Raw genomic sequence first — 18311 nt, forward strand, 5'->3', positions numbered from 1 at the left:
ATCCAGGATGACTACAATCAAAGACAAGCGGCTTTTCTATCATACGAGAAACCTATAAATGCAATAATCAGTTTCTACTACTAGTTGCCATAACATTGTTAAAAGGATACTCCACTTTTTTTGGAAATAGGCTTATTTTACCACTCCCCCAGAGTTAAACAGTTGGGTTTTACCGTTTCCAAATGTATTCAGCTGATTTTCTGATATTTAGAAGAATATCAGTAAACAGACAGTTTTTGGTCTCATGGACTTCCATAGTATATATTTTTTTCCTACTATGGAAGTCAATGAGACCAGAAACGGTCTGGTTACTGATATTCTTCTAAATATCAGAAAATCGCCTGGATACATTCGGAAACGGTAAAACTCAACTGTTTAACTCTGGGGGAGTTGTAAAATAAGCCTATTTCCAAAAAAGTGGAGTATCCCTTTAAAAGATTGCTGTTTGTTTGAGCTTCCCAATCAACCTGACACTGGAACATTGGTACAACCAATGGTGTGAGTTAGAGGTAGGATTATCTGTTTATTCAACCTATGATGAATGGAGCAGGTTTGGGGAGTGTGTTTTTGTGTGTGTGTGTGTGTGTGTGTGCAATTTGCCAGTGTGGTGACAAGTGCTACAGAAAATAAACACTTCAACCTGTAAAACTGTAGATAAAAAAACAGAATGAAATTGTGACGACACTTATATTGTGGACTGAAACATCCATTTCTAAAAGTCTCTTCGCACAACCCTCGTGAGCACATGAAAATCGATGGGGCACAAGTAACCACCCACCTCAACTAATTCTCTGTTGGCCACTTACCGTGTATGTGATCACTGCCAGCATGCCAATCAAGGTGAGCGAGCTGATGGAGAACGACAGGGCGGCCAGGCCATCTGCAAGACAGAGGGGAAATTTATTTATGACATGGGCCAAATGCAGAGCTCTGTTAAGTTTTGGTCATACGCCAGATATTCAGAGCAGTCCTTTCCTCCAGGGAAATTTCTCAATGCACCTCATCTTCTCTCCACTCTCACTATCATTTCTCTCAACCTGACATAGTTACTGAAAGGTCAGCTAAGTTTTTGACCTCTAAAATGAATAGTCAATAGTGTTGAAAATATAAAGGACATTCAGTAAAGTTATTCCTTTTTTTTTTTTGTAGTCGATATCAATATCAATAAAATTTCACAATTCTTGATAATACAGCAAACCTAACATGCAACTAAACATGCTTGATTTAAAATAATGTATAAGTTTAAGCTTTAAGTAAATTTGATTAAATTAAGTAAAAATTGCTAGAAAAAGGTAAATAATCTGTAAGAGGACAGAATAAATACACACATGTATTTAAAAAAGTGCAGCTGTAAGTTAACTATGGAAGCTTGTTTCTGCCATAGAATGAAAAATATAAAAGGTAATTGCGACTTTTTATCTGACAATTCTGGCTTTTTTCTCACAATTGCGAGTTTACTTCTCGCAATTCTGACTTTATTTCTCAGAATTGCGAGATATAAAGTCAGGATTGCAAGATATAAAGTAATAATTGATAGATACAAAGTCGCAAATGTGTGTTATAAAGTCAGAATTGTGAGATATAAAGTAAGAATTGCTAGATATAAAGTCGCAATTGTGTGTTATAAAGTCAGAAATGCATGATATAAAGTCAGAATTGCGAGATATAAACTATTCTGGGGGGGGGGGGGGGGTTGTCTTTTTTTCCCCTTAGAATTGGCCAGATAAGTCGCAATTGCGAGTATATATCTCACAATTCTGAGAAAAGATGTCAGAATTTCGACACATAAACTCGCAATTATGAGTTATAAAGTCAGAATTGTGAGATGTAAACTCGCAATTGTGAGAAAAAGTCAGAATTGTGAGATAAAAAGTCGCACTTCTGTCTTTTTTTCTAAGAATTGCGACTTTATATCACCCAATTCTGACTTTATCTCGCAATTCTGACTTTATATCTCGCAATTCTGACTATAACTCGCAATTCTGACTTTGTAACAAGCAATTCTGACCTTATATCACGCAATTCTGACTTGATATCACGCAATTCTGACTTTAGAAATCGCAATTCTGCCTTTATATCTCACAATTCTGACTATAACTCGCAATTCTGACTTTATAACACGCAATTCTGACTTGATATCACGCAATTCTGACTTTATTAATCGTAATTCCGACTTTTTATCTCGCAATTCGGACTTTTTATCTCGCAATTCGGAGAAATAAATTCAGAATTGAAAGATATAAACTTGCAAATGTGATTTATAAAGTTAGAATTGTGAGATAAAAAGTCACAATTATTCATTTTATTTATTTTTTTTATTCAGTGGTGGAAACAAGCTTCCATAGTTAACAAACTGAAATTGAGGGAAGGACAAACAATCAATAACATGTCAAATAAAACAACGTGAATTAATTTGAAAAGAATCACAAATCAATTTGTCCGTGACTGTTGTTGTACAAACTTAAATTGTTACATGCTGAATATAATATATAACATGTGCTGTAAAAGACAAAAAAAGCTGGCCTACAAGCCTCACCAACTGAAATACAAAACAAAGCAGAGATCTTTCAGCTCTTTCAGGTTATTACCATCAATTATCTGGCGCACACCTGTATGGCTTGACTGCTTGTTTCAAAAGAAATTGCTTTATTTTTCATATTTTAGTATGGACCTGGTAACAAAGTACATCTGACATTTTGTGAATCACCAGTCCTCAAAATACAGGATGAAACAAGGAGCCGGGAGAGTAAAAATGAATGAAAAGAGGAAAGGGCACGATGCCAGCAGTCAGATCTGAAGCCAGCTGAGGCAGATTTATGGGAAGTGACCGCCACAGCACTTCCTGTTAGGATCCCACCTGTCATAGGGAGCGAGAGAATTGAACAATCACAAACTCATGTGATTCCCCCATTTCCTCTAGTTCTGAGCTATGGCCCAGCGGAGCAAAACACAGCATCCTGGCAGCCCTGAGCCCAGAAAGCCCCCTTCTGCCTGCAGCCTACCTCAAATGAATGCAACCTACTGCTCTCTGTTTATTTTCCTCAGGAGCTGCTTTACATCACTCATGAAATGACTTCTTTCCATTTTGTCAAACCACATGAAGTCAGTGAACTGTTTGCCGCGCCACCCACCACGTTCCATACACAAAAAAGCCCCAAGACACAAAAGCCGTCGAGAAGAAATGAAGATGATTACACTCCTGCTTCCTAATGTAGCAAACGGAAGAATATAAAAAAGAAGGGACGCTTTGATGTCTGATGGCTGAAATGAGCATTTACATCTGAATAGGTGTTTCCCTTTGTGATGTCCCCGCTTTTGTTAAGTGGCGAAGGCGCGATGCCGGAGACAATGGCTTTCGTGTTTGGTACGGAAAGCGGCTCTGTTTATGAACTTCTCACAATGCAGGAGAACCTGCGTTTTCTGTCGCTTCCGCTGAATACTTTCTAAGGGATTGGACAGAGAATATATTGTTTGTTATCTGCGGCGGCTCTACAGCTGCTCTAGCGCCTGATTCCTCGGCACCGGGAGAGAGTGGAGGCCCTTATCTCGACATGCACGGAGCTCCTCGGGCTTATGCACGCGAAGGAGACCGCTGCCACTGAGAAGAGTATATTAAAGAGCTCTTAGCTGAGGTATTCACAACATGAGCTTGCTATGATAACCTCATGGAGATGGAAAGCAGCTTGCTAGAAGCTAACCCATTCGCTAGATTCTGGATTACTGAAAAAGAGAACGCGCGCTGCTCCCAAACAAAAATCGAGCAAACTACTTTGATTGAGAGAGATTTTATCTTAAAGGGGGCATGAACTGGGTTTTTAAATTTGATTATATTGTTGTCTGAGGTCGACTTATGATGTTCGCTTGGTTTTTGCATTCAAAACATCCAAAGGAATAAGTAATAGGCTATTTTCTACCCTAGTTTTGAGCCTATCTGAAAAACCCTCGGTTTTTATGGGCGTCTCGCACTGAAGACATGGAAGTAAACGCCCACTGCTGTGAGTGGATAACAGTTTTGCATATTATAATGAGTTTCGACTCACTCGTCAGTGCATTGGAAGAAATTGTTTTGAAAACCTCCAATGTTGTAAAATGGCAACTGGAATGATTCTCCCATACATGTTCGACCCAGAGTCTGTGTGTTGCACCATTCCTGCCAGATCCAATATACAGTAGATGGCACAAACTGACCATCATTACAGACACGAGTCGTTTGCTGAGGCCCCGTCCACACTACTGCGTTTTCGTTTAAAAACGGAGAATTAAAACGAATACGATCTCGGTCCAAACCAGCGTTTTATCTGCGTATTAGAAACGATCTCCGTCCACATTAAAACGACTGAAAACGCGGATCACGTGACCATTCACCAACACTGGGCATGCGCGTGCCGGTGTAAACAGTGAATGACGAATCAGGAAGGGATACGTCATGACTGATAACACCCAATCATAGAGCCAAGCGTCAGCGTTTCTGAAGTTCTCCGTTTTGTCTCGTCCACACTAAAACGCCCTCCGGATATTCAAAACGCAAAACGCAGCTGCAGCGTTTCTAAAGTTCTCCGTTTTAGGTCTTCGTTTTTCCCGTTTTAGTGTGGACGGGAGGTGCAAACGTAGCAAAAGGTCTCCGTTTTTAAACGAAAACACAGTGGTGTGGATGGGGCCTGAGGCTGGTGTCAATAAAAGCTTTTATTGGACTAACAAGGCTGATTTAAGTTCTGAAACTTACAGGATATTCTTATAATATGATGACCTCTTAGATGTCAAAAGCATCACCCCTTTAAAGCTTAAAAGGTTTGAACATAGCCATATGCTAGATCTATATAATATGTAGCAACTCTTGAAAAAAAGCAAGGCACCAATCTTAAAATTCTGACTGTTATCAGCCAATAAAGAATAAACCAATTATATTCATTTAAATGTTAGACAATCCAGTCTAAATGAATAAACAGATAAAAGTAAAAAATAAGTCAATCATTTTTTAAGCTACAAGTTAATTTATGCATTACAGCATTATAATGTACAGTATGAAAAACTGATATATTTTGAGATGTTTTAAATGAATATTTTCAAAGATTAAAATAAATGAAATAGTATATATATATATATATATATATATATATATATATATTCTGGCTATCATTACAGACTAGCTCTATGTATGAAAAATGATGTCACCAAATTAGATTCAGCATAGCTGACGCCGGATGCCTTTTCGTCACACTACGTCACGCAAGCTTCAATATGAAATGTGAATCTCCGTGAAACACATTAAGCTCAGCGGGAGGGTAAATCAGAGAACAAGAGCTGTCTGAGTGGATTCTGGGTTTGGGTCTCTGCTGCATAATTAAGAGGAGACTTTTTCCAAGCCTATGTCTGTGATAAGATCAAATCTCCAGCTGTCTACCCTTCTGCACGCTCCCTCGCTCTCTCGCCTGATTCATACCTGCTAATGGGGAATTGGCTATTGCATTCAGGTTACATTTTACATCTATTTCACTCAGGGGAACCGGCAACAAAACCGCCACATATCTGCGGAATCGGAATTGCAGACTCAGGATGACGCTTGGTTGAACTTGTCAACTTGTCCTACCTTGGATCAAGATGCTCATTCGGGAATCCAGGCTTTTCAGGGACATCATAACCCTGCTTATCAAACACAAGGGGTCTGCTAGTTATTCATTTCGCATGTGGAGTGGGGATGAGGAGCAGGGTACCAAGACCATCAACCTCTGCTGCAGATTTTGACAAACAAGCCTGTTTCAACAGGGGCCTTTTTCTGATGTTCCTTCCAAAAAGTCATTTTTTTCCTTCCTTATTTTTTTTTGCTTGATTTCTATTCATTAGGCAAGGGCTGCTAGGAAAGGGCAATGACAGCTCTAAGACCCCCTCAGAGGAATCAGGCACTGTCTCAAAAAGCCACAGATTTACTCCAGGCTATTGGATTAGGCTGTTTTTTTTTTTTTTTTTTTTTTTTAGTGGCATCATTCCTGCCAGCTTGAGGGTCTTCAAGGGAGGGTATAGCAAAAGTCAAGACCCAACCTAACAAGGGAACATCTCTGAAAGAACACCATGATGTCTCACACTTGCTTTCTTGGAGCAAAACAAACCTTGGCACAAAAACATGACTTGTGACTTGTTATGCGACCTTCACATAGCCTTTAGAATAAGATAGGATTGAACGAAAGGCTCTGGAGAACATTGACACTAAAATATTCAAAAATGGAAACTACTACAGCTAAGAGAAATGAGAAACATGTTAAAAAAAAGTTGTTGTTTTTTTTTTTAAAAGGAATGATCCCTCGTCCTCACCAGAGTGAAAGCGCCAATGTAATTTTGTTAAGTTGTTTTAGTATCATTGATATTCCATTGTAGTTTTTGTCACAGTTTTGTTTTGGTCTTTATTTATTTTTTATTTTAAAGTGTTAGTAATTTTGTGTGCTTTTTTATGTCAATATAGTTTTTATTCATTTTTAGTTTTCATTTTTGTTTGAGTTATTTTAGCTAAACTGAATGGAAATTAGAAATGTTGCCTTGGCAACTAGCTAAGTTTGAATTTTAGAAATAACCCAGCAGTCTGCATGAAAGCAGACTGAGAAAAAAAAAAGAGGTGAATGTAAATGGTCATACAGAATCACATATATTGTAACTGCAGGTGCAAATATGTGCCTGCCACTCCTGCTTCAAATGGAAGCCTTGATTGACACGTCAAAAGCAGCTGGCCTTTCCTTTTTTTTTTCAAGACAGCAAATTTAGGAAGCACAATGAGGTCTGTTGACATTGACGAGGCTAAATGTCAATGCTGCCAAACCCACACATCACCTCTAGTCGTGGCTCGGCAGCATCCGTCTCTCTCTAAAAAGCACCTGTCGTTTCGGTGTTGTGGCCCCCGAAAGGCTTCAATAAAGCTTTTTTGCTGTTTTCTTTGCATGTGTCAGTAAAACTGAGCTGCAATTTCATTCAAAGAGGCGTTTCCGGTACTTACGGCTACTGCCCAGCTCCTCGAACAGATACTGCACCTTCTCCCACTGAGTCGAGTTCTGGTTGGGTGGAGATTCCAAGGGAACAAACGTCCTGAAACACAGGTTTATATTTCTCAATCATAATGTCATTATTTATACACTACCATTCAAAAGTTGTGGGTTGGCCAGGTTTTTTTTTTTTTTTTTAAGTCTCTTGGTGAGCATAAGGCTGTAAAATAATATTTAACAATAATATATCACTTTCAAAAACAACAGTATCCACATACACACTGTGACTTAAAGGGATAGTTCTGTCATGAGTTCTCTTTGGCATGGTAATGTGTATGATATGTTTGGTTTTGGTGGAATAGACCTGATATGATGCTGCTGAGGAGCAAGTACGAGACAAGTAAGACATGCTGCTGCTGTACAATATAGTGTACATGAATGATCCGTAGCAGATCTATACAGGTGGAGCTGGGGATGGTGGGGGGTTTCTGAAAGCACACTGCACTGCTAAGGTAAATGATAACCAAGTATTTGAAGGTTGAGCATGCAAGCTCATTGGCTACTGAAACAGCAGTAACCAATCTGCTGTGCCTTATAGAGAATGATGTGATTGCAAGCAGAAGCAGGTTGAGTTAAAGGACCTATTAGCCTTCAAAGAGTTTCATGACAGAACTTTACCCTCAAGTTGTTCCACACCTGTTTGGTTAGCCATATTCTTTCAAATATATTTTGTGTTGAGAAGAAAGAAACGATGGCCAACACAGACTGAAATGATCAAATCAAATAGAATAGAATAATATGGAATTTTATAAAATAAAAATAAAAATGAATACATGATAGTTTTGATATTTTTGTTTCCAAAAAAAACTCTGTTATTTTGGGTTAGTTGTGAGGGCACATCCAATGAAAGTTAAATTTCTAAATATCAATAATATACATGATTTATCATGGGGGGAAAAAGCATGATTAGGCAAGATTTCAACAAATGTATTATAAGCTTTAAATGTGCATTATACAAAATTGACAACCAGAGGTTGAACTGGGAATTAAAGTCCAAATTCAAAATATTGGAGAGGATTTATTTTTTTTTTTCCTGCCAACTTTATTAGTGTAATATAGAGCAATATGATTTTATTGCTGAGGCTTTTTAGGTCAAGTAGGATTTGTGATCTCTGATCCAGTTTATGTGCTGACTTCCAGGGTTTTTTTTTTTGCAACCAGGGGTGTCGAAATACTATTGGGTAAATTGACCGAGGGGCGGGATCTCAAAGGAACTAAACAAAAACAGACATTCCGACAAGGAATGCACATTTTCATGTAGAATAAATGGCTGTAGCATCGTTTTACAGAGACACAATTATATGTACTTTGTTTCTAAATCTCTGCAAACATGGTATTTTTATGCTTTAGTAGGGTAAAAATGGCATAGAGCGCCTTTAAGTGGAGTTAGTGCACCTTGGCTTTATCCAAAAGGCAAATTGTTTTCTTGTACAGTATATGTATGTATACTTATAACTGGCTGACGACACGAGTACTGTGAACTATCGTGTAGAGATCATGTACTCAGCTCATATCGCCGTGAGCTTTAAAAGAAACCGATGACACAGTATGCTAACATTCTGAGCAAAAACATGCAACACTAAGAAAGTAAGTCCTCTCCAATGAGGAGAACACTCACAAGATGAGATTGCATAATCAAATACCTCAGGCAACAGCTGCTCTAAAAAAATAAACTAAAACCCACAAGTTTTAACGTTTTCAGTAAGTTTCAGTTTTAGTTTGTATACCATCAACTCTCTATGCCCATCAATTATACCTTATACTTATTAGCTACATATACCTTATATATATATATATATATATATATATTTATTTATATATATATATATATATATATATGTAAGCAATAAGGTACGAGAGGCTGTGCTGTATCGTGAATAAGTACCTTCAGCTGTTATAAATAAAACGGTTAGCTCCAATCCATGATTCTGATTGGTCAATAGCTGTGATCTGATTGGTTAATAGCTTGATTCATGAACATGACTATAACCACTTCAGCCAACGGTTCTATTTATCAATGCGCAACACTGCAGTTCATAATGTTGTTTTTATTTGAGCTTTCATGCATATTACACATTGGAAGTTTGGAACGTTGTTGCTTCTATCGATTTTACTTCATGGAAGTTGCACTAATACATTTTTTTTTTTTTTTTACTTTGACATTTTTATTGTGTGGTAACCATTTTATAAAAGCAATAAGGTACTCGAGGCAAGTGCTATATCGTGAATAAGTAATGGCTGAAGGGCGTTGTTAGGCACGACGCAAAGCGGAGCCACTCGGACCTTATTACTTACATAATAAATCACGATGTACACAGTATAATTATATTTATATGATAAATTTTCCACATAATAAGAATAATAACTTATATTATCATTCCCATCCCCATTTTTAAAGTTTGTCTGGATATCCAAGCAGCAATATAAGATGTAAAATGTTTATCACATTGCAGTTAAAATTACTATCAAACTATACGACACAAAATAAATAACACATAATACCTGTTAAAATCCAGTCAGCAACTAAAAGAGCCGTATTTAAATCACAAAAGTTGCAAATGGTTGCAAAATAGGGTCAATTTAAATGCAGCCATCATTCAGCATCACTGGCATTATCTGAGTGAGCTCATATGACATGTCACTTCAGAAAAGCTGCGTCGTGCATGAAAATGTCATCTTTTTGGTGGTGTCAGTAAATTACATTGTAAACTGTACGTACAGCAAGATGCAGTTTCATAAATCGACCAAGGACTCCGTGAGGGTTTATGCAATGGTTCACATATCTGACCTCTGTATCCAGTTTCTCTGTTGTTTGTCATCATTAATTATAGTCCAAAATACTATGTAAGCAACAAAATTCTGTCATTACTCACTCTCATGTCGCACCAACATGTAAATTCTTGCGTTCATCTTTGCAACACAAATTAGAATAATTGTATAAACCTGAGAGGTTTCAATGCAATTCATTATCATGCAATCAAACCTTTGAAGATCCAAAAAGGTCATAAAGGTGTCTGAAAAATAATTAATATCAATCAAGCAGTTTAATCCAAGTCTTGTGAAGAGATATGATCGCTTTTTATGAATAGAATTAATTTAGGGGTTTATTTGACTTTTTTTATGATAAAAGCACATACACAGAGTGCATCAAATACGGTAAACAGAAGCGTAACATGCGTCACATACTAGAACAAACCTCACTGGTTCTTGTACATAAGCTTGCAAAATATTTGTGAATAAAAGCCTAAATTAGAACTGTTCATCATATAAAGTGACTGTATCTCCATTCATATGGATTACTTTTAGGAAGCCTTGATTTGGTTGCATGAAATTTCAATGGAAGAACAAAAACCTCAGATGATTCATTAAATATATATTAGGGGTTTGGAATGAATGATCAGGGTAAATGATGACAGCATTTTATTTTTGGATGAACTCTCCCTTTAAACTTTACACTGCCAGTTAGAATAACATTTGTAAATATTAATATTACATTATATTGCATTAGATGTTAACTTAAAAGGTCACAACTAAATCATTAAGCAACTTTTGCAGACTATTAAGCCAAATACACTCAGTTGACTAAGGATTTGTCTCAAATGTCCTCAAGAGCAAGTTTCTGTAACCTAAAATGACAAATGGGACACTATATGGTCTCGTGGACTTCACAGACACGCACCAGGTCCACATGTGTCTAGAGTTTAGAGTAGACCACGCACGGCATTGATAGAGTGCACTTAGAGCTCTCGAGACATCCCCATGGGTGTGAGCGTGTGCATTGGACTACAGAGGGTGGGAAGGGTCAGTTCTCCATTTATAAGTCCCATCCTTACCGCAGACCAATCAGAACAGGCAAACAAAAAGAAGTCACACTCCAAATGAACAATCTCAAACACAGGATCTTTGCGTTTCACCCTGAGAAAAAAAGACGACGGAAAAAGCCATCATGTCCTCCCCATCAGGAACCCTGAGACACAATACTCCTGGTAAAACACCGCACTGGTTCAAAAGGTAAAATGAACACCAAATTGCTTCTGTCCAAAGTGCCATCCGCACTTTTAAATTTGGTCCACGGCATGTCCCTCTTCCCATTCTGCGATCAAAGTAACCCATCCCACTGGGTCTATACGACATGAAGGTGTGATGAAGGTATCCCGCCCCACAGGAACACTATTTAATGGTTGAGAGCACATTAAATTATATGACCTGGTGAGCAGACGTGTTATTCTTGCAGCGGCAAAGAAAATCCATTATGTTTATGCTGCACGAGCACTGCTGAGAACAAAAAGTATAAACTCGAGGTTAAATGGGACAAAGCCACAACCATGTATGTTTACACATTTAGACTGAATGGTGGTTTTTAGTTCAGTTAACCATTGGACTAAAATTGTTACATAGCTTGACAAAAAAAAAAAAAACATCCAAGGTCGTGACAATCTTCAGGTTTAAAGGTGCCAAGTAATTCGATTTTATTCTTTTATTTGAGGAAACTGAAGAAAATAAATAAATAATTTCGGCAAATAGAAATCTTTTGTAAAATTAGGAATTCCATTACTGTCAGTTTGTGTGAATTTAATGCATACTTTCTGAAATAAAAAGTAATAATAATAAAAAAAAAAGAGAGAAAGAAAAAAAAAACAGTTTTAAACGGTAGTGTACCAATGGAAGAGTTGAACATTTGGGGAAATCTGACGTCAGAACTATCAGAAGCGGAGAAACAAAAGACTACAAATATTACAAGGTCTAACATTTATATTTGTAATGATAACCCACACTGAGAAATCATACACAATAACACCAGGAATCTGCATCAGAAAGTAAATAGGCTAATAATAAGTTAATGTTGACTTTAACATACTTTAATATAGATTTTGAGCTCTTTAGAACTAAACTGGGCATATCTGACTTATCTTTAAAGTGAAATATATTGGTTTTAGTCTGTGGCTAGAATTGATGTGCCAATCTAAGTTGATTAATAATATAAAGACAAATTAAATATAAAATTAAAGATAAAGTTGATGATCTGGCTGGAGTATTCTTTGTATTCTAAATTACCCAGAACTCACAGAAATGTCATAGTATCAGCACTGATGTGCCCACTGCATGTTATTTCAAACTAAAAATATCTACATGGACTTTTATAGGTGTTTTGTCCAACAAAATGCTTCACATTTTCACAGCATTCTGTACAGCCGATAATACAGCTTGAAGATGATGACTGCATGATATAATAAAGCTCATATCGACCTCTCCACACACACAAACACACAAAGACTACTATATTCCCACAAAGCGCACTTACCCAATCAAAAGCAGCGCTGAACACACAATCACAAATCCTATTGTATACTTCAGTGCATTTTTCACTTGCTGTAATGAGAGAATAAAAACACGTTTATCAAACCACATTCATAAAGTTATCAATTCATAATAAATCATGCTTTATGTAAAGAGGGCCTTTGGGCTGGATAGAATTACATATTTGCAGCACTTAACAGTCACAGTCTCCTTAGTTCATTCTCTATATTACTATACTCATGGAGACATTGTGCTCTATTCCAAAACCTAGTGAGCTAATGCAGTGTCCTAACTGAAATGGAACCTTTCAGTTCCAGATTAAGAACAGAATTAGATCTACATAGGTAGCAACTTTGTGCCACTCATAAACAGGTGTCATCACAGAGAGACTCAATTAACATTTTAACATTAACATTGTGAATAAGTAAAAATGTTCCATTGTACACACAAATATCAGGTACAATTTTGCATTTTTAATTTCTGAACTAATCTCTGAACTAATCTAACTAGGGTTGCCAACAGTTCCAAATAATACGGAATATTTCCGTATTTGACACATAAAAGTCTTGGGCTAAGTTTCCCGATAAAGTGGTCTCTTAGCGCGCTACGAAGACTCTTAAGGTATAACTTAACTGAAGGTATACCATTTCTAGGTGTGTTCCTCGAACCATGCCTCAGGAAGCCCCTTAAGATATACATTCTTACGTGTGACGTTACCCAGTGCTGTCCGTGGCGATGGTGCTGACTTTGTTGATATCGATGGCTCGAGAATCAATTATTATTCGTTATGTGAGAAAGCGGTGTTCTTTTTAAAAGAAGCACTTCTGAAGTAGTGGAAATTGCATGTATTTGGACTCATTGGATATTATAAAAAATAAAAAATTACAAATTGCAAACTAAATTAAACCCTAGATATTTTATATAATTTCGTAAAGATTGCGCGAAACGCACAACCTTTTGCTCAAACGTGTCATGCGACTAACCCACTACTGCATTAGAAAGGGCCACTTATATTATCATAATATATTTGCAATTATTTCTTTATTTACTTGATTGCCCAGCAGCTGCATCACATTATTGGCGTAAATAAACATTTTCTGTGATTGGATGACCTACTCAATAACACGCGAAACATTTAATCAATAGCTATGGCGGAGAAAAAAGAAAGAAAGACGAGAGCCCCCAGCTTTAACCCAACTGAAATGAACATTCTTTTAGATGAGGTGGCACTCCACAAAGATATTCTTTTTCGAGTTTTCGGACAACTGTGTCCAACGAAAACGAAAATACCTGGGAACGCATTGCCATGAAAATGGACGGCGCCATCTTTGATTTAGCACAACTATTCGCAGTATCGCTGCCATAGTTTGACCAAATTCCCCACCGCAGTCATTCTCTTTAAATAGACGAATAAGCCTTTACTTTCGAATGGTTTGCCAGCTGATGTACCTTTGGATAATATAATTACAAAGCTAACAACAATCAGTGTGATGACAATTTTATTATTTGCATGAAAACACTTGAATTAGCCTAATTGAACACTGGGTGTATTCAATTTAAAATAATATTCGTATAGACTGAGATTTTTGCAGTGGCGCCCACTAGCGAAGTGAACTGCCAACAGTGATAAGGTATCGCTAAGTGTGCTCCAGACCAACCTTCCGAACGTATGACTTACAGAAGGTATACTTAACTAAGAACATTTCGTAAAACACGTATTAACGATAAGGTACAGCTTAAGGTGTAACTTAAGAACAATGTAGCGTTAAGGTGGTTTCGCCTTGTTCCGTATTGAACTGATCGGAACGCACTTTGTTCCGTATTTTTGAGAATCAACTCAGTGCAAATACAAAACAGACACATCTTCTAATATATGTCAGACAGACTATGAATGAACGAAGACCTGCTATAGTGGAAAATTCGGGGACTTGGCGCCCCCTTGGTGGGCTCTGATGTGTAATGACATAGAGAGTTGTCTCATTGGTCGCATGTCAGAGGCGCCCGCGCCATTGGATGTGCACTTCAGTTGCCGCAATGCAGCCTATGAGCGAGCCAGACGGCATAGAAATATGCAGCAGAGATATATACACGGCTGTGCAGCTACAAATGCATTTTACATGTAGGCTTCACTAAATCGAGGAAAAGGAATTTCCGAAAACATTTGTAGGGTATGATAAGAAAAAATACTAAATTTAAAATATAATTTTTTGCACTTGAAAGAACATTCTAGAAGTCTAATTCTATTGAATAAGTTTGCACAAGGCAACAGAAAACTGCTGTGTTTATTTTTCTTCAAATGCAGTCTAAGGCCTTGTTTACACGAGAACGCTCGCGGGTGAAAACGTAAAAATATTTTAGCGGATGTGCCTTTCGTTTACACGGCGAAGGTGTGTTTGAGGCTTAAAAACACAAAAAAGTGAAACCACCCTCCAGAGTGGAAATCTTAAAAACATTCCACCGCCGCATTCCCGTGTAAACGGTAAAAACGCAAAAGTCTGCTTGACAGTGAAGGTTGTACGCAGGCGCGTAGACTTGGTGTTGTTGTAGTATGCACTCCTAGCCGCCTGAAGTGCATACTACATTGAATTTCACACACTTTTGCGTCACTGTTTGAACGTGGATTTCCCACACAAAACGCTCGTCTAAACGCAGAATAAAACGCAACGCCACTTTTGCTTTTTTCTTCAGAATCGTTTCCGTGTAAACATAGACTAAGCTGATGAGTTTTGAATGTTATACATTTTATTTGTTGAAATTAAAAATAATAAAAACAATAAACTAAAAAAAATCCATGGTTCATTGTTGGCAAAATTATCATGATAGCCTTTATATAACTAGCCTATGTGGTACAGTCATTGATTAAGCATACTTTGCTATTCTATAAATATAAGCCAAATAAGTGGCATTATAATATGCTATAACGTATGAATTTCAGGGGTCATTTCTTCCGTGCGACGGAATTTCAAGGGTCCTTTTCTCCACTTTCATTCCCCAACGTTCCTTATTACCAAATCAGAAAGTTGGCAACCCTAAATCTAACTGCAGCCACTTTTGGTTGTTTCTAAGGAGTGTAAAGATTGAAGAAGCTCCTCAGCATGTAATGTTGCACATCACTGTGGCATCCTTAGAGAAAATATTTTGATATTTGAAGTGAGCAGCATTACAGTGAGAAGGATATATTTTTTGCCACTTTATCACCTCACTGCAGTTAAGCCTCTTGCAGATGGAGTGAGGGTAAACTGAACTCACTGGGTTTTTTATAAATGAACTGCCATCAGTGTAATCAGGCAAATATCACTTAGCAATACCTCAAGGGCATTTCTGTTGATATGATTAATGCTAACTTTTCTAACCACAGACAGCAAGCCTTGCTTTACACAGTAGTATAGTACACGCTATTTATTGACTACAAATAGCTTAACATAGCTCTTTTCCCACCTAGTTTTTTCATTTTTGTGTGTAAATTATCCCCGTAAGGCAGAAAAGGCGATCCGTTTTAGAGTGCATGAGTGTACTAGATTGACAGGAAGGAGTGTCATGTTTACCAAGCACTTGTTGATGTTGTCTTCATCTTTCTCCTCGTAGTAGAAATACACAAAGGGGATCCAGAGGAAGACGCAGAACAGAATGATGGAATACAGAGCTGTGAAAGAGAAAAGATGGCCAGTTACACATCTTGAACACAATCAACAACCAGGATCCACATTATACATACTGTATACCTGACATAAACGTTAGGGGTATGAATACAAATCAAGGGTGAAATCAGTGTCATTACATGTAAAGATTCCTAGAAAACAATACAACTCACACATGATGAGTCCTAAGCCCCAAAGCACAGACAAGCTGAAATAATCAAGTTAAAAGAGCAAAGATCACTGATATTGCAAGAGTTTATGCAACAGACTGTGACAAGCAGAGAAAGTGATTTTGTTGATCCCTCTCTTTCCCTGTCAAGCAATGAATTAAAATTGTCAGCTTGGCCTATTTCAGTCCAGAAGCGGATCACACACTTTTGTGACCCTGTAAATTGTTATCTTTCCCTTCTCATGTAGGTTACTCAGTTGACACAGGCGATATGAATAACACAATTGTTCTTTAGTTCAGAAATTGTGTCATCACAGAGCCCTGGAGATATGTTTGTATACATGAAGAAACTAGCTAGATACACAAGGAGAAAAATCCTGGACGACATCTCCATATAGAAAAAGGTCTGTAATCCCACAGACTGTATCCCATACTGGCATCACACCAGAACGGCTTGCAATGACCTTCTGTGAGTGAAAAAAAATGATCCATCATTCTGTCCACGGTTATGTAGGACAAAAAGCTCATTTCCACGAACATGTAAACATGCTCTGCACACATCAGTCAAACGAGTACATACGTGTTCATTTAGATAGATGTGTGAAAAAGGACAGCGGAGTGCATTTTTGTCGGGTGGGGGGGAAACACAAATGTTTTTTTAACAGCAGGCGAGGAGAAAAACAGAGCAGCCGCAATATATCAAAATAAAAACATAATGGGATGAAAACGGTTATTGTTATTGTTTCATGAGCCCTGCGGCTGATTTTGCCAGCTGTTCGTGTGCTTTTCAAAACTTTTTTTTTTTTTTTTTAGATTGCTGCACTTTTTTCTGGATTACTGTGAGGGATTTGCTCATATGGCTCATATCTGTGAGTTCAGTGGATCAAAGCCGCTCATACAGATAAACTCTGCGCACTCACACAATTTACCTTGTTCCATCCGGCCATTGCACAATTTCATGTGATTAAAGCATTTCTCGTGGTTTTGAATATTTGTGTAATGCTTTCGAGGGGTTCAAACTATCCTGTATCCTGACAGAAATACCAAACAGTTCGTTTTTTCAAGGTAAAGCCAATGCATCACACTCTAGACCGATCCAACACACCCGGGATCCATTTGCTGCAATTAGAAATACAATAACAATTTAAATCGTGTCTGTCAAGAGTGTCTGCTTTTGTTCATTAGCGTGTTTGCTAAGGAAAGCATTATAGCCAGACCGATATTATTGGCCGATATTAGGCATTTTCCATAATATCGGTATCGGCAGTTATAATGGCAGTTATAATGAATATTTAAAAAATAAAATAAAAACGGACGAAACACGCTTTAATCATCTCTCCTTGGCCTGTTATATTGAAAATGTATGTTTTACAATTTGCAGTATGATGTTATCTATTGCTAAATTATGGCTCATCATAGACTAGCTAACCACAAAGCAAGCTAATGCCACTATCATCAGTGGAAGACCGCTAATGAGCTTGGAAACCACAATGAACTTTTTCTGCCTAAATAAAGTAATTATTACTGTATTTATAACTAGCATATCTCTAGTTGCAGTCCCTGCATTGCAAAATGTAAGTTATACTTGCGAGGAGTGAACATTTAGACATAGAGAAAAAGTATCAAACGTATCTTGTGCAGAAAAGTTAGCTTTTCTTTTACACGTGTGTGAAATCCAACAATATTTAATAAAAAAAAAAAAAAATATCAGCCGATATATCGGATTTTAAAACCCAAAAATATTTGTATCGGTATCGGCCTTCAAAATCCTTTATCGGTCGGGCTCTAGAAAGCACCCGTTTCTATAGCTCATACTTAGGATCTAGGTTTTGAAAAATCATTCATATCAGTTTAGGCTATAGACATAAGTGACGCATCAAAAACCATCAGTGTTTACTGATACTCATGCTTTCTACTTATTGGTTATTATTGTACTACTAGTCAAAGCCATTGTTTCTTATGTTTTTTAGGGCCCAAGCCCTGAAAGGGCGAAGGCCCTATTGTTTTCCTTAGGATTATTATTATTAGGGCCCAAGCCCTGAAAGGGCGAAGGCCCTATTGTTTTCCTTAGGATTATTCTTTTCTATTATTATTATTATTATTTTTCTTACGACTATTCGGGCACTTTTGGGGCCCTTAACATGCTCGAAAACTCTTGAAACTTTGCACACGGGTCAGAAC

At 37.4% G+C, this 18311-nt stretch overlaps 1 protein-coding gene across 1 annotated transcript in view; it reads right to left on the reverse strand.

Annotated features, from left to right (window-relative positions):
* Nucleotides 1-18311, reverse strand: part of lmbrd1 (LMBR1 domain containing 1) — a 114925-nt gene that overhangs the window by 57409 nt on the left and 39205 nt on the right. Inside the window, exons 4-7 of the mRNA XM_039651754.2 lie at nucleotides 15869-15966; nucleotides 12328-12395; nucleotides 6980-7068; nucleotides 807-880 (exon numbers count right to left, since the gene is read on the reverse strand). Of these exons, the coding sequence (XP_039507688.2) occupies nucleotides 807-880; nucleotides 6980-7068; nucleotides 12328-12395; nucleotides 15869-15966 (329 nt within the window). The remainder of the gene's footprint in view (nucleotides 1-806; nucleotides 881-6979; nucleotides 7069-12327; nucleotides 12396-15868; nucleotides 15967-18311) is intronic.

The sequence above is a fragment of the Pimephales promelas genome, chromosome 11 (genome assembly GCF_988280905.1).
Source record: "Pimephales promelas chromosome 11, fPimPro1.hap1.1, whole genome shotgun sequence".
NCBI classification, from domain to species: Eukaryota; Metazoa; Chordata; class Actinopteri; order Cypriniformes; family Leuciscidae; genus Pimephales; species Pimephales promelas.